The sequence below is a fragment of the Oncorhynchus keta genome, chromosome 18, assembly GCF_023373465.1.
Source record: "Oncorhynchus keta strain PuntledgeMale-10-30-2019 chromosome 18, Oket_V2, whole genome shotgun sequence".
In the NCBI taxonomy this organism is placed as follows: domain Eukaryota; kingdom Metazoa; phylum Chordata; class Actinopteri; order Salmoniformes; family Salmonidae; genus Oncorhynchus; species Oncorhynchus keta.
Window position 1 is genome coordinate 8,817,181 of NC_068438.1, and position 20,502 is coordinate 8,837,682.

The following is a 20,502-nucleotide window of genomic DNA, read 5'->3' on the forward strand; positions in this document are numbered from 1 at the left end:
TTCTTCATTAAAGAACATGAGTAACCACCACGCTGCATTTTGGTCCGACTCTCCTTCAACAGACGAACGCCGTTACAGAAGGTTCACGGCTTGAATGAAATTTTGTCTGCTATTTCTGGAAAAGTGCAAATATGATCTGTAAAAAGGTTTCCTGATGTTCATAAAACATTACATTTGCGAGCAGTATAACGTGGAGTGGACGTAACCCCTTTCTCTTTATAATGGATCTTTATCCAGCTCCTGTGAAAAGTTTGGATGTGCGTAAAATCCTCCATAGTCTAAGTTGGCTTGTGTGTATTACACGCCCACAGGGAGAAAGTGTATTTACAGATAGCCTATTTAAAACAAGTTGTTGTTTCGTTTTATTCAAATTCGATCTTTTCAGGCCAGACTGCAATTTACAGTAGGCCTAGCCCCTATATCAGTGCAAACGCTATAGCCTATCAAAAAAAAATATTTACAAAAATTCAGTGAGAAGTAGGCATTGGTTTGAAGCCGAAAAATAAATTCAATTCACAATGTGTACTGCTCTACCAAGGTTTTCCAATACACAACTTTGACCTACAAGAGTAGTTACATTGCTTTCAGAAAGTATTTGTACACCTGGACATAGTCCACATTTTGTTGTGTTACAGCCTGAATTCAAAACGGATTAAATAGATTTCTCTCTCACCCCTCTACATACAATAGCCCATAATGACAAAGTGAAAAATTGTTACTTTTTTGGGAGAAATATCTCATTTACATAAGTATTCACACCCCTGAGTCAAAACATATTAGAATCCCCTTTGGCAATGATAACAGATGTTTTTTTTTTGGTAAATCTTTGCACATCTGGATTGTTCAATATTTGCCCATTATTCTTTAAAAAAAATTCAAACCCAGTCAAGTTGGTTGTTGATCATTTCTAGATGGCAAGTCTTGCCATAGATTTCTATGCCAAATTAAGTCAAAAACTGTCACTAGGCCACTCAGGAACATGTCGTCTTGGTAAGCAACTCCAGTGTATATTTGTGACTCGTTTCAGGAAACTAGGCATATGTCATGCGTCATTACTTCACAGGAGCGCCATTTGAAAGTAAACATTTCTTAATCAAAATGCATTTTTGGGCAGAAATGCCTTCTGGAACATGTGAACTTTAATGTGCCTTAATAACAAACTTGTATGCCATCTGTAAATATGAATAAAAGTGTTAATTTATGATTGTTTAGCCACGGAAAAAGACAGCAACCTTCCCGCTAGCCATGATTGGCTGAGATAATGAGTGTGCAGGACATCCTGAGAGATGAGTTCGGATTGGTCTGACATGTAGCACGCTTCTGTCTATAACATGAGCTGGCCAGTATGTGTAGGCAATCCTTTCTAAAATATATTTTTTTCAATTTAAAGTTTTATTAAGTTCTTGTTTTTCAATCAACCAACAAAACACATTCCACATTCACAGATGTGACAGGCTTAAAAAAAAAGTAAAAAAATAATACATTTGAAAAAATAAAAAATTAAAATACAATTAAAATGAATGATAAAGTCAAATAAAAACATTTATTTTTCTTAATCTATTTATTTCCCTTGGTGCATATGTATGTATGTATGTATGTATGTATGTATGTATATGTATATATATATATATACATACATACATACATACATACATACATACATACACACATACATACACACACACACTCAAAAACTAAATTAAAATAAAAACACACAAAAAAAACATAACACTTGCAGCAGCACTATCAAGGTTCTTATCAGCTATTTCAAGCATTCGCTGAGACGACGGGCCAATAATTCGTTTTTAGGTTTTACAGTACCTTACACAACATATATCTGCACATTTCCCTAGTCACCCCGTTCACTCTGTCCAGTTTGAAATATAGTTGAATAGTGGAGACCAGAGTCTATCAAACTTGGGCTGTCTCTCTTGTGGGTCATAAGTGAGCTTTTCAAGAGGAAGAAAGTCAACAATCTGGTCAATCCACATTTTAAATGTAGGAGGGGTATTAGAGGCCCACAATAGAAGAATACATTTCTTAGCAAAGTATGTAATAGTCATATGCAAATTTTCTCTGTCAGGATCAAGAACAAAGTCCTGCTGGGCATTAAGAAGATAGATACACGGGGTCATATCAAACTGTACCTCTAGTATTTTCTGTGCAGCAGTATGTACAGATTGATAGAATCTGAATCCACTTTGAGGTACATCTTTTACAGTTAGGAGACATATCTGTTTTCATTCTATGGAGTCTCAAAGGAGTATAATACAATTTGTACAAAAATGTGTAATTAGATTCTTTCATTGTTACACTGGTAGAGGAGCAGTCTTTAAATGAGGAAATTACATGTCTAATTTGAAGATATTTAAAAAAAAAAACATTAATTCTTCCTACTAAGCTAATTGGGAGGGAGATCCAGGAGTGGAAGATCATTTTCCTTAAAAAGGCTATTCAGATCTGGTGTTATGAAGATCCCGAGGTATTGAAACCCCTGTGTTTTCCATTGGAAAGGACAAAGTGTCTTCATAGAGCTGGTAAGTGTAATATTGAGAGGGCAGACAGTGGATTTGTTCAAATTGATCTTATAACCTGAAAACTTGCCATACTGAGCAATTGTGTCTAAAATGAGCGGGAGGGATTTCTCAGGGTTGGATATGTAGAGCAAGACATCATCTGCGTAAAGCGAAATCTTGTGCTGCAGGCCGCCTGCAGAAACACCCATAATACTTGGATTGCTCCTTATCAGCTCTGCCAGAGGCTTCGCCCCCAACAAGTAGAGCAGCGGGGACATCGAGCACCCTTGTCTTGTGCCCCGTTCCAGAGGGAATCTGTCAGAGTTCAGTCCATTAGTAGTCACCATGGCATTTGGATGAGAGTATAGTGATTTGATCCATTTAATAAAATTTGGGCCCATATTGAACTTTTCTAAGACTGAAAACAGAAAGCTCCACTCCATCCTGTCAAACGCCTTCTCAGCATCCAGTGAAGCCAGCAGGACAGGAGTCTTTTGTGCGTTTACTCGATCAATAATATCAAAAAGACGGCGAATGTTATCAGAAGAGTATCTGTCTCTAATAAATCCAGTTTGGTCCGCTTTTATTATTTTGGGAAGAAGAGTGTTTAGTCTTTTGGCGAGCAATTTAGTAATTATTTTATAGTCGAAATCCAACAAGCTTATGGGCCGGAAGGACGAGCAGGATAGGGGGTCCTTGTCCTTTTTTAGCAACACTGTAATGCGAGCTGTGTGCATTGAGTCTGGGAGAACTCCGTTTTTGCAAAAATCCTCCAGCATTGGCATGAAGATGGGGCTGAGCTGGGGCCAAAAAGCTTTGTAGAACTCTGGGGAATCCATCTGGGCCTGGGGACTTATTAGGTGGCATGGATGTAATTGCCTCCAGGATCTTCTCAGGAGTGAAGGGGGAGTTGAGATCTTCTTGGTCGGTCTCTGATAGTTTAGGTAGCGAGATTCCCTCTAGGAAAAAGTGGAGTTCTGCCTCCGTGTGTTTTCTCTCAGCGGTATATAGTTTGCAGTAAAAATCATGAAAAGTTAAATTGATATTTTTGGGGTCATATGTGACCTCGTCCTCTGCTGTTCGGATAGCCATGATTGTACACTCTGACTGCTCATTTTTTAATTGGTAAGCAAGCAATCTACTGGGCCTATTGCTATACTCATGGTATTTCTGTTTAGTAAAGAAAACTTTTTTTTTTATCTCCCGAGTGTAGTCCAAATTCAGTTTGGCTTTGGCTGCTTTAAGATGACTCCAGGAGGTGCTGTCTAGGGATTGTTTATGTATTTTTTCACAGCATTCTAGCTCCCACTCAAGATCTAGCCTGTGTGCTTCCATAGCTTTTTTCTTAGAGGAAGCATATGCAATTAGATGACCTCTTAGTGTGGCTTTAGCAGCGTCCCACATTGTGGCCGGAGAAACAGGAGAATCTTTATTGTCTTGTGTGTAGTTGTCTATCCATGTAGTTACCAATGTATGGAACACGTCATTTGATAGCATGGAGGTGTTGAATTTCCAGCTCTTTGACCTCGGGATGTTTTTGCAGAGGTCAAAGCGGAGGTGGACAAAGGCGTGATCTGAAAGTGCTATGGGTCCGATTGTACAAGTGGCTGAATTTATGAAACTCTTTGGGATAAAAATGTAATCTATACGGGAGTAGGTGTTATGGACATTAGAGTAGTATGTATAGTCCATAGATGAGCTATTAGTCTCTCTCCAGATATCTATCAGTCCCATCTCTTTAGTAAGAGAGTTCAACATCTTTGCAGATCTAGGATTTGTGGTGGGGACTTGAGATGATTTGTCTAGGGTTGGGTTAAGGGTACAATTAAAATCTCCGGCCACCACGCCAAAGGAGACACAATGCTCATTGAACAGGGTTATAATTTTTGACACGAATGCAGGAGTATCTGTGTTAGGGGCGTATATGTTTAATATAGTAATTGGTTGAACATATAGTGACCCAGTTATCAAAATAAATATCCCCTCCGGATCAGATATGTTTTTGTCAATTATGAATGGAATATTTTTATGGATAAGTATGGCTGTGCCTCTACTGTTTTATTTAAAAGATGAGAAATACACCTGTCCCACCCAAGTTTGGCATGTTCAGCATCACAGAGGTGTGTCTCTTGTAATAGCGCGATGTCTGCTTTTTCCTTTTTTAGAGCACATAGTATCTTTTTTCGTTTTATTGCATGCCCTAGACCATGGCAGTTCCATGTCAATAGATTTAAGGTACTAGTCATCGTCATCGAACAGTAATCGAACTTTAGTGCAAGTCATCGCTGGGTAAAAGTGGATAGTAATTACAGCTGCGTTCACATAAAAGGAAAATAAATGGTGTACATAAAATAATCTCTGAACACCCCAGCCGAGTTCCCAAACAACTCGACACATCCCGTTGGATCTATTACCCCCCCGCTCAGTCTCAATTCTGTGTTCCGAATAAAACAAAAACCGGGAACAGTTAGCAACGCACAACGTCTCCCTCTCCCCACCAAAGAAATGCCTCATCCTCTCCACCCCGCATTGAGTAAATGACAGTTGCCCTCGTCCAGACCACAGTAAAAGAGGGGAGAAAAATAAAATCAATAGCCCAGCCTACATATACCTCCCCCAAGGGACATAGGGAACCCCAAGTAATAATAGCAACAAAAAAACTGGGAAATGAAAGTAGGCTGAAACATTAGTAGGTCTAGGTTAGGCTATACAGCCCATCCCTCTCAGTTAAAGGAAAATAAATATAAATTGGACGGCTATAATGACATTTAGGGGGTGAGTCTCTGGATATCGGCTATATGTCGTCTTACCTCCTTTAGTAATGGCATTAATCGCATTTAGTCATTGGTCTGTTGGCCAGGATTGTCTTTCAAAAAAACATTTTGCCTCTTCGGGAGTTTTGAAGTGTCGCAAGGCTCCTTGGTGAAGAATCCTGAGCTCGTTTGGGTATTTGAATCCCCTGAAGATGCCTCGGTCAATGGAGTATTTCTTCACTTCGTCAAATTCTCGGCGCTTTCGGCGTATTCCAGCTGACAAGTCCTGGTGTAAAGCGAGTTTGGCGTTTCCCACTGTGATGGTGTTGTTTTTCGCCGCCTGTAGGACTCGTTCCTTGTCGGTGAATATCAGGAAACGTATGGTGATTGGGCGCGGTGGTTGTCTGGCTGCTGGTGGGGGCCTCAGTGCTCGGTGAGCTCTCTCGAGTTCTATGGGCCTGTCGGTGGACATGTGGAGCCAGAAGTTTGAAGAAGAAGTTTGTCTTGCAGGTATCGGATCAGTGGCATGTTTCCCTATTTTTCACCCAGATTGAATAGAACACAATTATTCCTTCGCCCCCTGTTTTCCAGTTTCCCTGTTTTAGCATATGCTATTGTTTCCATGGCATCAGTCAATACGTTTTCCATGGATAATATTCGCCCCTCTGCCTCGTCCAGGTGCCCCGCGTTTATGGTTCTTGCAAAGCGTTTTCCAGGATTGTCACCTTGCCCCCTATCGCACTGAGCTGAGAGTTAATGGTGTTTAGTTCTGTACGTTGGGATCTCAATTCAGAAAGGACAGAGTGCGAGGTTGGCATTCGTTGTTCTTGGAGGCTTTTTCCGTCGCTAATACTTGAGTCCTGGTAAAAATGTCACCTGTAGTGTCGCCTTTTGTAGCCGCCATGACTTTGTCTTACTAAAGCTAAATGAGTTTGAACTTGGAGTGGAGGTAAGATTAGGAATTGGAAACGACTTGTGCGGAGCTTTTAGTTCATGCGGCCATCTCGTTCAAGGGTCACGTAATCCCCCCCTCCCAACTTTTTTTTTAAAGATTTCACGTAGTGGAATTGCAAGTGTTGCTCTCCACTTTCTGGAGGACCGAGTTTTTAAAATCAGTGGAAATAGAATATGATAGCTTAGGAGATGGAGGAAATGATGGCAAATATGCAGACAGAGTTGTAAAGAGAACACACAGAAGGCTGTTCTATAAAACACGTCCATGTATACAGGTAAGATAGTCTTGCTAGTTACATTTTTAGATATTAAACATTTCTGATTTTGTCAGAGTCATTTTAATTTCAAGTTAAAGTGTACTGTTAGATAGCTAGTTAGTTAACGTTAAGTGTATGATCTGTTTAGTAATACTATTCATATCTCAGAGCCATTTGAATTGCTAGTTACAGTCTAATGTTAGCTAGCTAACATTGAACCTGGTTGGTTAGCTACCTGCAGATTCCGGTAGTAACGTTATGAGTTGTGATTATGGTTCATTGTTTAGCTAGCTAGCTAGCTACATGTCTAAACAAAAGATTCCACTATGCAAATAACTATTTCAATAGAATATGTATGATGTCACTGCGTCAATTGTCGATGGAGGTAGCTGGTAAATTCTCTGGCAATCTTTTCTCATTTCAGAGCACTCTCGTCTGAGTGTGCCAGAGTGCAGAATAACTGACTAATTTATGAACGCTCAACACCCGTTGAATATAGCCGGTGTCCGTAAATGTTGGGGAAAAAACATAATTCAATTGTTGCCAGCAGCACAGTTGCAAACACCAATGCTCTGGGATAACATAAAAACTGCCTAACCAGCTATGTTAGAGCGAGTAAAACGGTGAGCTGTTCTCTCATTTGTGTTTGGACGTAGCTAGCCAGCGTTAGTCAGTTAGCTTGGGTGCTTGACTGCTGTTAGGACAGAACACTTGGATCAACCCTACTCCTCGGCCAGAGTGTCAGCGTGCACGCAGAGAGCGAGTTCTCTGAATTTAAGAATGGACGCTGAGTTTACGAAGAGCACCCCCTGCACTCCAGATTACATTTATGAACACACCCGTAGTAAATCTTTGGTTGTTTAGTACATAGCCTCACATATGAATCCTTAAAGAGATGGGTGGGGCTAAAGCTTAAAAGGGTGTGAACAATGTTGAATGGGTGTTGACAAAGAAGAGCTCTCCAGTGGGTACAAAAACATTCAACATCCTTTTTCTCAAAAGTGAAGTTACAATTTTATCAACTTTCCAAGCAGAATTACTTTCCCATTGTTCCTCAACTGTAGTGTATGATATACCATTTTCTAGCTCTGAGTCTCTACTCATCCAATGTAAAAAACACAATTTCAAAGACCGAATCCAGCCTGTCGGTCACATTTGGCCTTGTGTTTTAAGTTATTGTCCTATTGAAATGTGTCTTCCAATTTCTGTTGGAAAGCAGACTGAACCAGGTTTTCCTCTAGGATTTTACATGTGCTTAGCTATATTAATTTTGTTTTTATCCTAAAAACAAACACTCCCAAGCATACTCATAACATGATGCAGCCACCACCATGCTTGAGAATATGAAGAGTGGTACTCAGTGATGTGTTGGATTTGCCACAAACATAAATCAAATGAAATTGTATTTGTCACATGAGCCGAATAAAACCTTACCGTGAATACAACCTTACCGTAACCAATCATACAGTTCAAGAAATAGAGTTAAGAAAATATTTACTAAATAAACTAAAAAAATGTATCTAATCAAAAAGTAACACAAGAAAATTACATAACAATAACGAGGCTATATACAGTGGGTACCGGTACCGAGTCAATGTGTGGAGGTACAGGTTAGTCGAGGTTATTTGTAAAGTGACTATGCATTGATAATGAACAGCGAGTGGGGGGAGGCAGGGGTCAATGTAAATAGCCCGGGTGGCCATTTTATTCATTGTTGTTCAGCAGTCTTATGGCTTGGGGATAGAAGCTGTTAAGGAGCCTTTTGGTCCTAGACTTGGCACTCCTTTACCGCTTGCCGTGCGGTAGCAGAGAGGAGAGTCTATGACTTGGGTGACTGGAGTCTTTGACAATGTTTTTGGCCTCCCTCTGACACTGCCGAGTATATACTGTAGGTCCTGGATGTCAGGAAGCTTGGTCACAGTGATGTACTGGGCGGTACACACTACCCTCTGTAGTGCCTTACGGTCAGATGTCGAACAGTTGCCATACCAGGTGGTGATGCAACCATGCTATTGATGGTGCAGCTGTAGAACTTTGAGGATCTGGGGACCCATGCCAAAACATAACAGTTTGTATTCAGTACATAAAGTAAATTTCTTTGCCACATTTTTTTCAATTTTACTTTAATGCCTTATTGAAAACCGAATGCATGTTTGGAATATTTGTATTCTGTACAGGCTTCCTTCTTTTTACTCTGTTATTTGGGCTAGTATTGTGGAGTAACTACAATGTTGTTGATCTATCCTTAGTTTTTCCCTATCACATCCATTAAACTGTTTTAAAGTCCCCATTGGCCTCATGGTGAAATCCCTGAGCAGTTTCCTTCCTCTCCGGCAACTGAGTTAGGAAGGAAGCCTGTATATTTGTAGTGACAGGGTGTATTGATACACCATCCAAAGAATCATTCATAACTTCACCATGCTCAAAGGGATATTCAGTGCCTGCTTTTTACTCTCCCACAAATAGGTTCTTCTTTGCAAGGCATTGGAAAACCTCCCTGGTCTTTGTGGTTGAGTCTGAGTTTGAAATGCATTACTTGACTGAGGGACCATACAGATAATTGTACAGTATGTGTGGGGTAAAGAGATGAGGTAGTCGTTTAAAAATCATGTTAAACATTATTATTGCACAATCGTCCATGCAACTTATTATGTGACTTGATAAGCACATTTTTACTCCTGGACATATTTAGGCTTGCCATAACAAAGGGCTTAAATACTAATTGACTCAAGACATTTCAGCTTTTAATTTTGAATGAATGTGTAAAAGTGTCTAAAAACATAATTCCACTTTGACATTATGAGGTATTGTGTCTAATGCCAGTGACACAACATCTCAATTGAATCCATTTTAAATTCAGGTTGTAACACAACAAAATGTGGAAAAAGTAAAGGTGTGTGAATACTTTCTGAAGGCACTGTATGTTGGTCTGTTGTACTTCCAATGATGTGTAGGCAGGTTGCTTAGGATTCCAACCTTCTCAAACAGCCTAATTCATACTCTTAGAGGGGGTGGTCTCACAATAATGCAATGTCTCTGTTCTTTCACTCAGTACTGAGTGACTGTTTATTTCTCTAGCTTGTTGAAAAACAAGAGTCTAAAACAATTATTTGATCACATAGCAAACGGAGTTAGCAAGCGTGGCATTTTCTTTTGACTGCACACAGGTCTCGCAAGCAAACAATGATCATTATGTGCAACCCGCACCCGAGCTACTTTTTACTTGTGGTAGGCGACTTCAGGTTTTCGGGTACACAGTGAAAATGAACTTGACACTTGCAAATGTGGATTAAAATAACGAAAAGAAAATTGCATTGACATTAATGCATAAGGTAAGGAATAGAATTTGGATCTTCTAACATTTATGCGTCTGTTCTGGTGTGCACATGTATTATAAATTAGCAGCGTGGCGGTTTCCCTAAATTCAGTGTATCTAACTGCCTATAATAGCATCCAAGGATAATCAATAGTTTATTTGTTTGTGCTCTGGTTACACACAGCTGTCCAGGTCAGCAGTTTACACATTTTACTACACCCGCAATTACATCTGCTAAATATGTGACTAATAAAATTGTATTTGATTTGGACTTCAACCATGTGAAAAACCTCCCATAGCACAATATACCTAGCTTGCTAGCTACCTTCCTTTTGCTTCTCATCAAACCCGGCGTTAGTTAACTAGCTACAGCTGTTAGCCTTATACTAGCTAGCTGCTACTGTTGCATAGAAAACGAGTTGCACCCGGTTTTAGAATTCAGATTCAGCAGGAAAGATGTTAGCATTGTCAGAAATGCTATTAAAAAAGGTAGCACATCATTGGTTTATATTGGGCAGAAATGTGCACGTGAGAGCACTAAATTGTGAATTGAATCAAAACTGTTGCACCTAAAAACGTTTTCAGTCCAAATGGATCTAAGTCTAATGGTCACCTTATGGACTATGTCGCCTCGTTTTAATCCGATGTCTAGAATTTGAGCTAGGTTTGGGGAAAACATTGTCTGACAATCCTAATGCTTATGACCCTGTCAAAAATCCGTTATAGTGGTTCTCAGATCATGACGAGAGGTGGAGATAGTGTTGCGTACCTCCAATGAAGTTGATTTGCACATTTTCATCAACATTGGTGTCATATTGGCATACACATGTTGGTTGGGAGATTTGAATTTAACATTGAGTTTCAACCAACACATACTATAGTCGCACAACTGTGTTTAACAATGTATTTCCATATTAAAGCAATGCAATTAGAATAATGTAGACTGCAAACATGTTAAAAATATTTAACAAATATTGGGCAGGCTATTGAACTAGGCTATAACAGACTAACATTCGAATTGGAGTTGATGACAACGCTCTGATAGGCCATTGAGAGGCCAAACGTCGACAAACTGTCAACTTAATCATTCATCAAAACGCAACCCTTTTGCGACACCGCCAGCTAATGCGCCCATAATTCTGGTTGTGAAAATGTCCGAAATATTTCTGACACACCCCAAACCTATAAAGCTGCCACCAGCGCTAAGATTTACCATTACTTTAGGTGTGTCAAAATAGTGCCTTTTATGTATACAGTATAAATACAATGTGAGCATGTTTGACAAATGATAAGCTAAGGTTAATCTAAAGAAATGTTCATTATTACCTTGGTTTTTCTCGTTCATTTCCTGGTCTGAGAATTGATGGGCGAATGGGCTTAATGATACGGTTAATGCAGTAGTAGTTTATCCCGGGGGGACTTGTTCATATCCCAGATTATGTTTATGCTCTAAAGCATGGAATAGCACCTGTATTGAAGTGTGTGCTAGGAAAATATGTAAATGTTTATTAACTGAACGTGTTGTTTGGTATTTCATGCCCTGTAATTGATAATTGACCATGATGTCAATTGGGTTGTTCTCATTGGTCAAATGCATAATGGGAAGTGTTATTATTATTATTTTAGTCCTGTAATTTCCTTGTTAGAGGGAGAGAAAGGGTAAAGTCAGCATGCTTCTGGGTTTTCAGGTATGATTGAAACCTTTATTTTTTATTTGAGCTCTATTTGATTTGATTTATGTTCCTTGTGTCCAGTTAATTATTTTTTTATATGGTGTTCAGTGGATAAATCTTCACTTGCAAATAAAAGGCCTCAATCTGATCTGCATTATTGCCTCCTCACCATTCAAATAATGCCATTGGGTCAACTTTACAAGTCTACATGATGTACTTGGCCTTCCATAATATTATAGCACAGTATCTTGTATTAATTAAGAAAAGCAAAAATGTTGCCAAGACATTGTGAAGAACCGGTGTTCACAGCAATGTTCCACGAACCATTAAGAGGACACTGATAGCTAGGTATTAGCAATGTCCTGACACGGTTGAACATGGAACTGTATGACATAATTGTCTGACTCCCTCTACATTCCTACCATGTCCTGTCGTCTAGGAAGCTCTGACTGTTCTCTCTCTGCTCACTCGCCCTCTCGGCTCACACGCCCCATACAGTGGGGCAAAAAAGTATTTAGTCAGCCACCAATTGTGCAAGTTATCCCACTTAAAAAGACGAGGCCTGTAATTTTCATCATAGGTACACTTCAACTATGACAGACAAAATGAGAATGAAAAAAAATCCAGAAAATCACATTGTAGGATTTTTAATGAATTTATTTGCAAATTATGGTTGAAAATAATTATTTGGTCACCTACAAACAAGCAAGATTTCTGGCTCTCACAGACCTGTAACTTCTTCTTTAAGAGGCTCCTCTGTCCTCCACTCGTTACCTGTATTCATGGCACCTGTTTGAACTTGTTATCAGTATAAAAGACACCTGTCCAACCTCAAACAGTCACACTCCAAACTCCACTATGGCCAAGACCAAAGAGCTGTCAAAGGACACCAGAAACAAAATTGTAGACCTGCACCAGGCTGGGAAGACTGAATCTGGAGGGTAAGCAGCTTGGTTTGAAGAAATCAACTGTGGGAGCAAGTATTAGGAAATGGAAGACATACAACACCACTGATAATCTCCCTTGATCTGGGGCTCCACGGAAGATCTCACCCGTGGGGTCAAAATGATCACAAGAACGGTGAGCAAAAATCCCAGAACCACACGGGGGGACCTAGTGAATGACCTGCAGAGAGTTGGGAGTTTGATAGAGAGCATTTGGATGATCCAGAAGAAGATTGGGAGAATGTCATACGGTCAGATGAAACCAAAATATAACTTTTTGGTAAAAACTCAACTTGTCGTGTTTGGAAGACAAAGAATGCTGAGTTGCATCCAAAGAACACCACACCTACTGTGAAGCATGGGGGTGGAAACATCATGCTTTGGGGCTGTTTTTCTGCAAAGGGACCAGGACGACTGATCCTTGTAAAGGAAAGAATGAATGGGGCCATGTATCGTGAGATTTTGAGTGAAAACCTCCTTCCATCAGCAAGGGCATTGAAGATGAAACGTGGCTGGGTCTTTCAGCATGACAATGATCCCAAACACACCGCCCGGGCAACGAAGGAGTGGCTTCGTAAGAAGCATTTCAAGGTCCTGGAGTGGCCTAGACAGTCTCCAGATCTCAACCCCATTAAAAAATCTTTGGAGGGAGTTGAAAGTCCTTGTTTCCCAGCAACAGCCCCAAAACATCACTGCTCTAGAGGAGATCTGCATGGAGGAATGGACCAAAATACCAGCAACAGTGTGTGAAAACCTTGTGAAGACTTACAGAAAACGTTTGACCTCTATCATTGCCAATAAAGGGTATATAACAAAGTATTGAGATAAACTTTTGTTATTGACCAAATACTTATTTTCCACCATAATTTGCAAATAAATTAATTAGAAATGTGATTTTCTGGATTTTTTTTTCTAATTTTGTCTGTCATAGTTGAAGTGTACCTATGATGACAATTACAGGCCTCTCATCTTTTTAAGTGGGAGAATTTGCACAATTGGTGGCTGGCTAAATACTTTTTCCCCCACTGTATATTGCAGGGCCTGCAAAAACACAGGGGTCAAACTCTACTCCCAAAGGGGTTAAGGAAAGTGTGTATATGTGTGTGTGTGTGTGTGTGTGTGTGTGTGTGTACGATACGAGTCATGGGATGCCAAGGACCTAACAGATGGAGTTGCAACTATAAAAGGCAGTGATTATGTTGTTATGGCATCACTATTAATGGAGTGTCAGGGTCGCTGATGATAATGCTGAATGCTTTTCATAATATATAACCCAGAACACACACACATACGATGTACACACATACACTCTGGAGAGAGAGAGAGAGAGAGAGAGAGAGAGAGACCTTCATCCAGTAGGTCCCTATTATAATAATAGTGAGGGGTCTAGAGAATAGAAGGGTGAGATTCACATACTTATTGTAGATATGAGGCCAATTAATTATCTGAAAAGCGAGGGGGAAGGGGAAATAAGAGCCCATTGGGCTTTGGGTAACAATAGCATTGAGAGAAACAGCGGTAGGCCCAATTTGTAACAACTTCTACATACTGCAGGGACAAGCACTAGATCCAATGAGTACAATCCCACCTGAAGCATGTTCAATTCTACACTTCCAAAATTAGGTTCGGCACCCAAAGACACCGGGTCGTTATCACATTGAACATCGTGTAACAAAATGTCCATCAACTACGTTGTATTGATTTTCAGAATATCAAGGTGGATGTGGACATGGGTGTGACTTTCCATTTAGAAACAAGAACCCTAGCTGTAGATGCCATCTACAGACCTAGCAACTAAGGGGTAGCCAACTAGCCGTCTCACCTGCATCGGATCCCTGTAATTACAGTAGTGAGGGCATACATTTTCATTCTTTATCAGTGAAGTCATACATTTTCTGGTACTCTTCACACTAGCCCTTTAATACGTCACTTCCTGCTGGACAAATTACCTTCACACATGAGGTACGCCGGGAGGGGACAGGCAGTTGCCTGGCAACCACTGCAAGCGCGGCCGCATATCCGTATCCGGCAAAGTTGCACCTTCCAACAGCTGCCGGGCATGTGACGTCGGGGAGAAAATCCACCACGTAAAAATGTCTACCACCTTAGAACAGTGACAGTCACAGGGTAACAGGGTCACCTGCATCAGAAGGCTGGTAGGTTCAGTAACACCAGAGATTCTAGCTGCTATATAGGCGGAGACTTTATTTACTTAAAACCTTGGAGACAGTCCTAGACCCTTTCATATATAACCAATTTGCTTTGGGTAAAATGTTCGATAGAGAGCACAGCTCTTGAAAATCCAGGAGGGGGAAAATAATGTTTCCCAGGACTACCCTAACTCAAACCCATTGGGTTGTAACACTAGCGCCGCCCCAACAGATTTATCACAGCTACAGCTTGCTAGGCCTGTCCCCTTGGGTAGTCATAACATTGGCTATATGAAATGGATTCTTGCACCCACGTAAGACCACCAACTTGCCCTTTACAGAGGGCTACATTCGCCTACGGCGATCTCAGTGTTGCCGTTACAGAGGGAAATCTATAGGCAGGTCAGAGTGTATCAACACAGATGAGTAAAATATATGAGACAGAATACCGGTGAAAACAGACAGTATTATAACCTATTCTGATATGGTTTTATAGAAAAATGTCTGCTGTGCAAGTACAATAGAAAGTTCACATCCATGAAAAACATCATGAATGCCAAATGCAAAACCTCTCCACTGCTATTCAATATTATGGTATTTGCCTACAGTATTAATATAAGCTATGCAGTGTAGGTTTTAAAAAATATATATCGGAATAAAGGCTATTCTTTCTAAAATACTAAGATCTTTCTAAGGCATATCTGATATTCATGTCTCAATCTGAGAACAAAACCATGGTCATTATCCTGAATCGTGAACAGAGATAAAACTCAATGTCTCGAGTTGATCTGTGTTTGAATTTGTCAAGCAAAGAGATATTCATGAACCTCTGTGGTTCTACACATGTCTGGATTCCAAGCTAGATTACTCCATAATATACAGTGCATTCTGAAAGTATTCAGACCCCTTGACTTTTCTCTAATCAATCTACACACAATACCCTATAATGACAAAGTGAAAACAGGTTTTTAGACGAATACATTTACATAAGTATTCAGACCCTTTCCTCAGTACTTTGTTGAAGCACCTTTGGCAGCGATTACAGCCTCGAGTCTTCTTGGGTATGATGCTACAAGCTTGGCACACCTGTATTTGGGGAGATTCTCCCATTCGTCTCAGCAGATCCTCTCATGCTCTGTCAGGTTGGTTGGGGAACATCACTGCATAGCAATTTTCAGGTCTCTACAGAGTTGTTCGATCGGGTTCAAGTCCGGACTCTGGCTGGGCAACTCATGGACATTGCCCTGAAGCCACTCCTGCGTTGTCTTGGCTGTGTGCTTACAGTCGTGATCCCTTTGGAAGGTGAACCTTCGCCCTAGTTGGAGGTCCTGGGCGCACTGGAGCAGGTTTTCATCAAGGATCTCTCTGTATTTTGCTCCGTTAATCTTTCCCTAAATCCTGACTAGTCTCCCAGTCCCTGCCGTTGAAAACATCCCCACAGCATGCTGCTGCCACCACCATGCTTCACTGTAGAGATGGTGCCAGGTTTCCTCCAGGTGTGACGCTTGCAATTCAGGCCAAAGATTTCAATCTTGGTTTCATCAGACCAGAGAATCTTGTTTCTCATGGTCTGAGAGACCTTTGGGTGGCTTTTGGCAAACTCCAAGTGGGCTGTCGTACCTTTTACTGAAGAGTGGCTTCTGTCTGTCCACTCTACCATAAAGGCCTGATTGGTGGAGTGCTGCAGAGATGGTTGTCCTTCTGGAAAGTTCCTCCATCTTCACAGAGGAACTCTGGAGCTCTGTCAGTGACCATCGGGTTCTTGGTCACCTCCCTGACCAAGGTCCTTCTCCCCTGATTACTCAGTTTGGCCGGGCGGCAGCTCTAGGAAGCGTCTTGGTGGTTCCAAAATTCTTCCATTTAAGAATGATGGAGGCCACTGTGTTATTGGGGACTTCAATGCTGCAGGAATTTTTTTGGTACCCTTCCCCAGATCTGTACCTCGACACAATCCAGTCTCAAAGCTCTACGAACAATTCCTTCGACCTCATGGTTTGGATTTTGCTCTGACATGCGCAGTCAATGGTGGGACCTTATGTAGACATATGTGCCAAATCATGTACAATCAATTGAATTTACCACATGCAGACTCCAATCAAGTTGTAGAACCACCTCAAGGATGATCAGTGGAAACAGGATGCACCTGAGCTCAATTTCGAGTATATAGCCAAAGGTCTATAGCCAAAGGTCTGAATACTTAAATTTGCAAAACATTCAACTTATTTAACTGTCTTCGGTTTGTTATGTGTGTAGATTGATGTGGATTTAATCCCTTTTAGAATAAGGCTGTGATGTAACAAAACGTGGAAAAGGTCAGGGGCTCTGAATAGTTTCCAAATGTAGTGTAAATATATTTTCAATAATTTTCAGATTTGACAGATATCAGGCAACCCCCATACTCTCTCACACAAACACACAGAGCAGGTCACCAGTTGGCATGGCTTCAGATGAGACACATACACACAGTAGGGCTGTGTCTGTCGCAACATGTTTATTCTGTTTTTCCCACCAACGTTATGCCGGGGGCCCTGGGGGAGAAAACTGTGTTTCTGTTTGGGTACACAGCATTACTGGGAGGACATGTGGCTTATCATACTGTACCTAGAAATAATTTACTGTAAGAGGAGCTAAATGCAGATAACATTCTTCCAATTATTCTCCTGAGCTTATCGGCATGCCCATGGGCGCGCCTCCAAGCAATCGTTCCCTTGTACAGTAGCTGCAGTAAGCACTTTCCAATACCACTCCAGTATCTATCTACGCAGATGACCTGAATGTTTATCTATAATGGATCGTACCCCTTAGACTCAGCCTGGATGACGCCACTGCATTACACTTCTGTATATACTTAGGCCTAAATGGCCTCCACGTTCCCATACTGACAGTGTTCAGTGAAAAAGCTCGCTTTCCCACTCAACTTCATGTGCACCTAGTGCAGCCCTGTTCCGGTTAGGAGGAATAGGCTGGATATAACAGGGTACAATGAGCCACAACCAAGCCAGTGGGTGTCCTTGTGTTACTTGCCTAAAGCAATTATCCCACTGATGTTACAGTTTGTATCAATCTGATAGGGCAGGCAGGGCCCATAGATATGATGTGGTGATGTGACCAGTGGAGATTTCAGGCAAAGCTGTTCGTGGTGAGCTCATAGGCACATCAGGGAATCTCTGGTTTCACCAGAGCTCTTAGAGACGATTCACTGACATTCAACCATCCACTCGCAGTGCCCGTGATTGTGCTTTTATTCAACTAACGGTAAACCAAATGACAATTCTCGTCCAGTTTATGCGTGTTTTCTGTGTCACACTCCAAACAGACTTAGAAATCATGAATAGCTAAATAAATCATATAAGAGCATATAAAAATAGTTACTAACCACAAATATTGCAGGTACTATTGTTAGTTGATTTATATACAGTATATATGCTGGTCTGATCATCACATTGTAACAAGGAACTTTGTATTTCTAACCTACAAAACAAAACAAATGACGTAGTAAAGAATGAGTTGACACCAACTTACCCTCCCCATCCCCAACCACACACCCAAAACTCTGCCACCCCCAACAGAGCAGCCAGCTCAGTCTCCCCATCCCCAACCACACACCCAAAACTCTGCCACCCCCAACAGAGCAGCCAGCTCAGTCTCCCCATCCCCAACCACACACCCAAAACTCTGCCACCCCCAACAGAGCAGCTAGCTCAGTCTCCCCTTCCCCATTCCTGAGCATCAGCTCATGGTAGATACCCAACCCCAGCCTCTGTGTGGAGCCCCAGCGGTAGTGTACTCACCCTCTCGATCTTCTCCAGCCACTCCTTGTTCTGGGCCAGCTCGGCCATGAAAGCCTGGTGCTTCAGCCACTTCTTGTGCAGCTTCTGCGTCTCATCGCGGGACGTGTCACGAGCCATGAGCATCTTCTCTGCCACCCAGTCTCCAAGCTGAGGGACAAGGGACAGAGCTGTCAGTACAGGGTGATCATGCCACTCAATACATTTGTACTGTCATCTAGTTGAACAATGTAGGCTACTAACAGATGGATGCAGAGTAGCATAGATGCACACATACATAAGAGACACACGCACACACACACAATACCTGTACAAGCACAAACAGAGACGTAATTCAGGCTGAACATATGACCATAGTCATGTGAAAACCTAAGAGATAAATGCAAACAAAAATGAACACCCATGGAAATAATAGAAAAGCAATCATCCAAAAACACATGAACACAGAGACACACACACACACACGAGGTCAAGCACATGCATATTAAACACATACGGCAGACACATGAATGCAGACACACGTGTTGTACACACAAGCATACACATGGTAACAGCAATTCCTTCACATGTACACAGAACACACATAAGCACACGTCAACACAAGCACATAATCCATTGGCACATTAGTTATAAAAGCAAGCTAACCATTACATTTAGGCCCAAACATACAAAAGGACTTGCAAATATCCCTGCCCATTCAACATCATCAGTACAAGCAATATCTCCATCGCCTGCCTGCCACCCACATATTTCCACCCCCATCCTCTGAACTAGTCTCTCTCGTCCTCGACTGCTAGTCCCCTGAGATTTAACGGGAAATCGGTTCCATTTACCGGCAGGCAGCGTTTAACGGGAACGACTCATAGAGTTGTGATGGGTGGCGGTACGTATCCACATCCTCGACCTGCCCGTCCAGGTAGGAATAAAGCACAAATCCCCACAGTCAAAGAGAGATGCTGCAGGAATCAAAACAAACAAGCAGCAAGGCAAAGCTGCTCCTCCCCCCCAAAAAAACCCAGATAAGATGACGTTGAGGCTGCACTAGCCCCTCTGCTGCTGCGTTGCCGTGGCGCGTTGCTCTGGCTGGTGTGTTCAACCCAGAGAGAGGGAGATAGACGAGAAGGAGGCAGACCACTGACAAGTGAGAGAGAATGAGAAATGGAGAAATGAAAAATCTCCCCAAAACAATAAACTCGCAGGCTCCAGGAGCAGGTTTGCCTCTCCCCATGAACCCTATCCTCTCCCCCTCATTCAGCCCCCACCTACAGATAGCTGGGCTGGGATTTGGAGGCATCCGTGATAGCCTGGAGGCTCAGTGGTTGTGGTTAGTAATGCTGTGAGGTGAGGGAGGGAGGAAGGAGGGATTAGATGCGGGAGGAGGGGGCCGGCGTTTGATAGTGTCAAGGGGTGGAGGGGAGAGATTCTGCTCCTCTGGCTCCTCCAAAGAAATCCGGACACGAAATCCAGACACCACACGACTCCCTCTATCACATTCCTATTGTCTCTCTTCTCCACCCCCAACCCTTTTGCCTGGCTCTCTCTCTCGCTCTTGGTTTGTCCCTCTGCTGCAGTCCTTGCCTCTTCCAGGTGCACGCGGCTGTATTCCGGGCTGTCACAAGCCCCAGTATCTCCGACCCTGCTGCTGCTGCAGTGGCTGAGCAGTGCGAGGTGATCGAAAGCTTGCACTGGATCGAGCCATCGAAGGAGAGCCAGCGAGAGAGCGAGCGAAAGAGAGGGGGGGTGAGCAGCAGAGAGAGAGAGAGATCCTACGCTGTTGTGAGGCGTCACCAGGGAGAATGCTCTGCACTTGAAATTACATCACTGAGTGGGGGGGGTTGATAGATTTACTGCTCTGCTTTCGTTTAAAGGGCCCATGGTATATTCCTCTCCGACGGCCCCGCTATTCTCCTCAACCTCTTAGCATTCTACTCTCTGGAGGCGGGGACCACCCCTGGATGCTCCCCTCCTGACCAGAGAGGTCAGTTGGGTCACAGGCAGATAAGCCCCCCCTGGGACTCCAAATGAATTCTACCCATGTGGAGACTGGGAGGCAGCAGCTTATGGGAAATATAAGAACGGCGCTCATCAAATGGACTCCAGTGTATCACTGCTATTAGAGATGATGAGCCTCTGCCTCCAGTCCACAGTCAG

At 42.1% G+C, this 20,502-nt stretch overlaps 1 protein-coding gene across 9 annotated transcripts in view; it reads right to left on the reverse strand.

Moving 5' to 3' along the window:
- Positions 1–20,502, reverse strand: part of LOC118396821 (spectrin beta chain, non-erythrocytic 4-like) — a 68,788-nt gene that overhangs the window by 17,934 nt on the left and 30,352 nt on the right. For 8 of the 9 annotated variants that reach the window (XR_008067715.1, XR_008067714.1, XR_008067716.1 and 5 more), the window contains exon 19: positions 18,355–18,501. Coding sequence is in view for 6 of the 9 variants with exons in the window: in XM_052467341.1 (XP_052323301.1) it covers positions 18,355–18,501 (147 nt within the window). In the remaining 3 variants the exon portion in view is untranslated. Of the gene's footprint in view, positions 1–18,354; positions 18,502–19,184; positions 20,122–20,502 lie in introns of those variants that run through there. The other variant, XM_052467342.1, reaches the window with a different exon arrangement.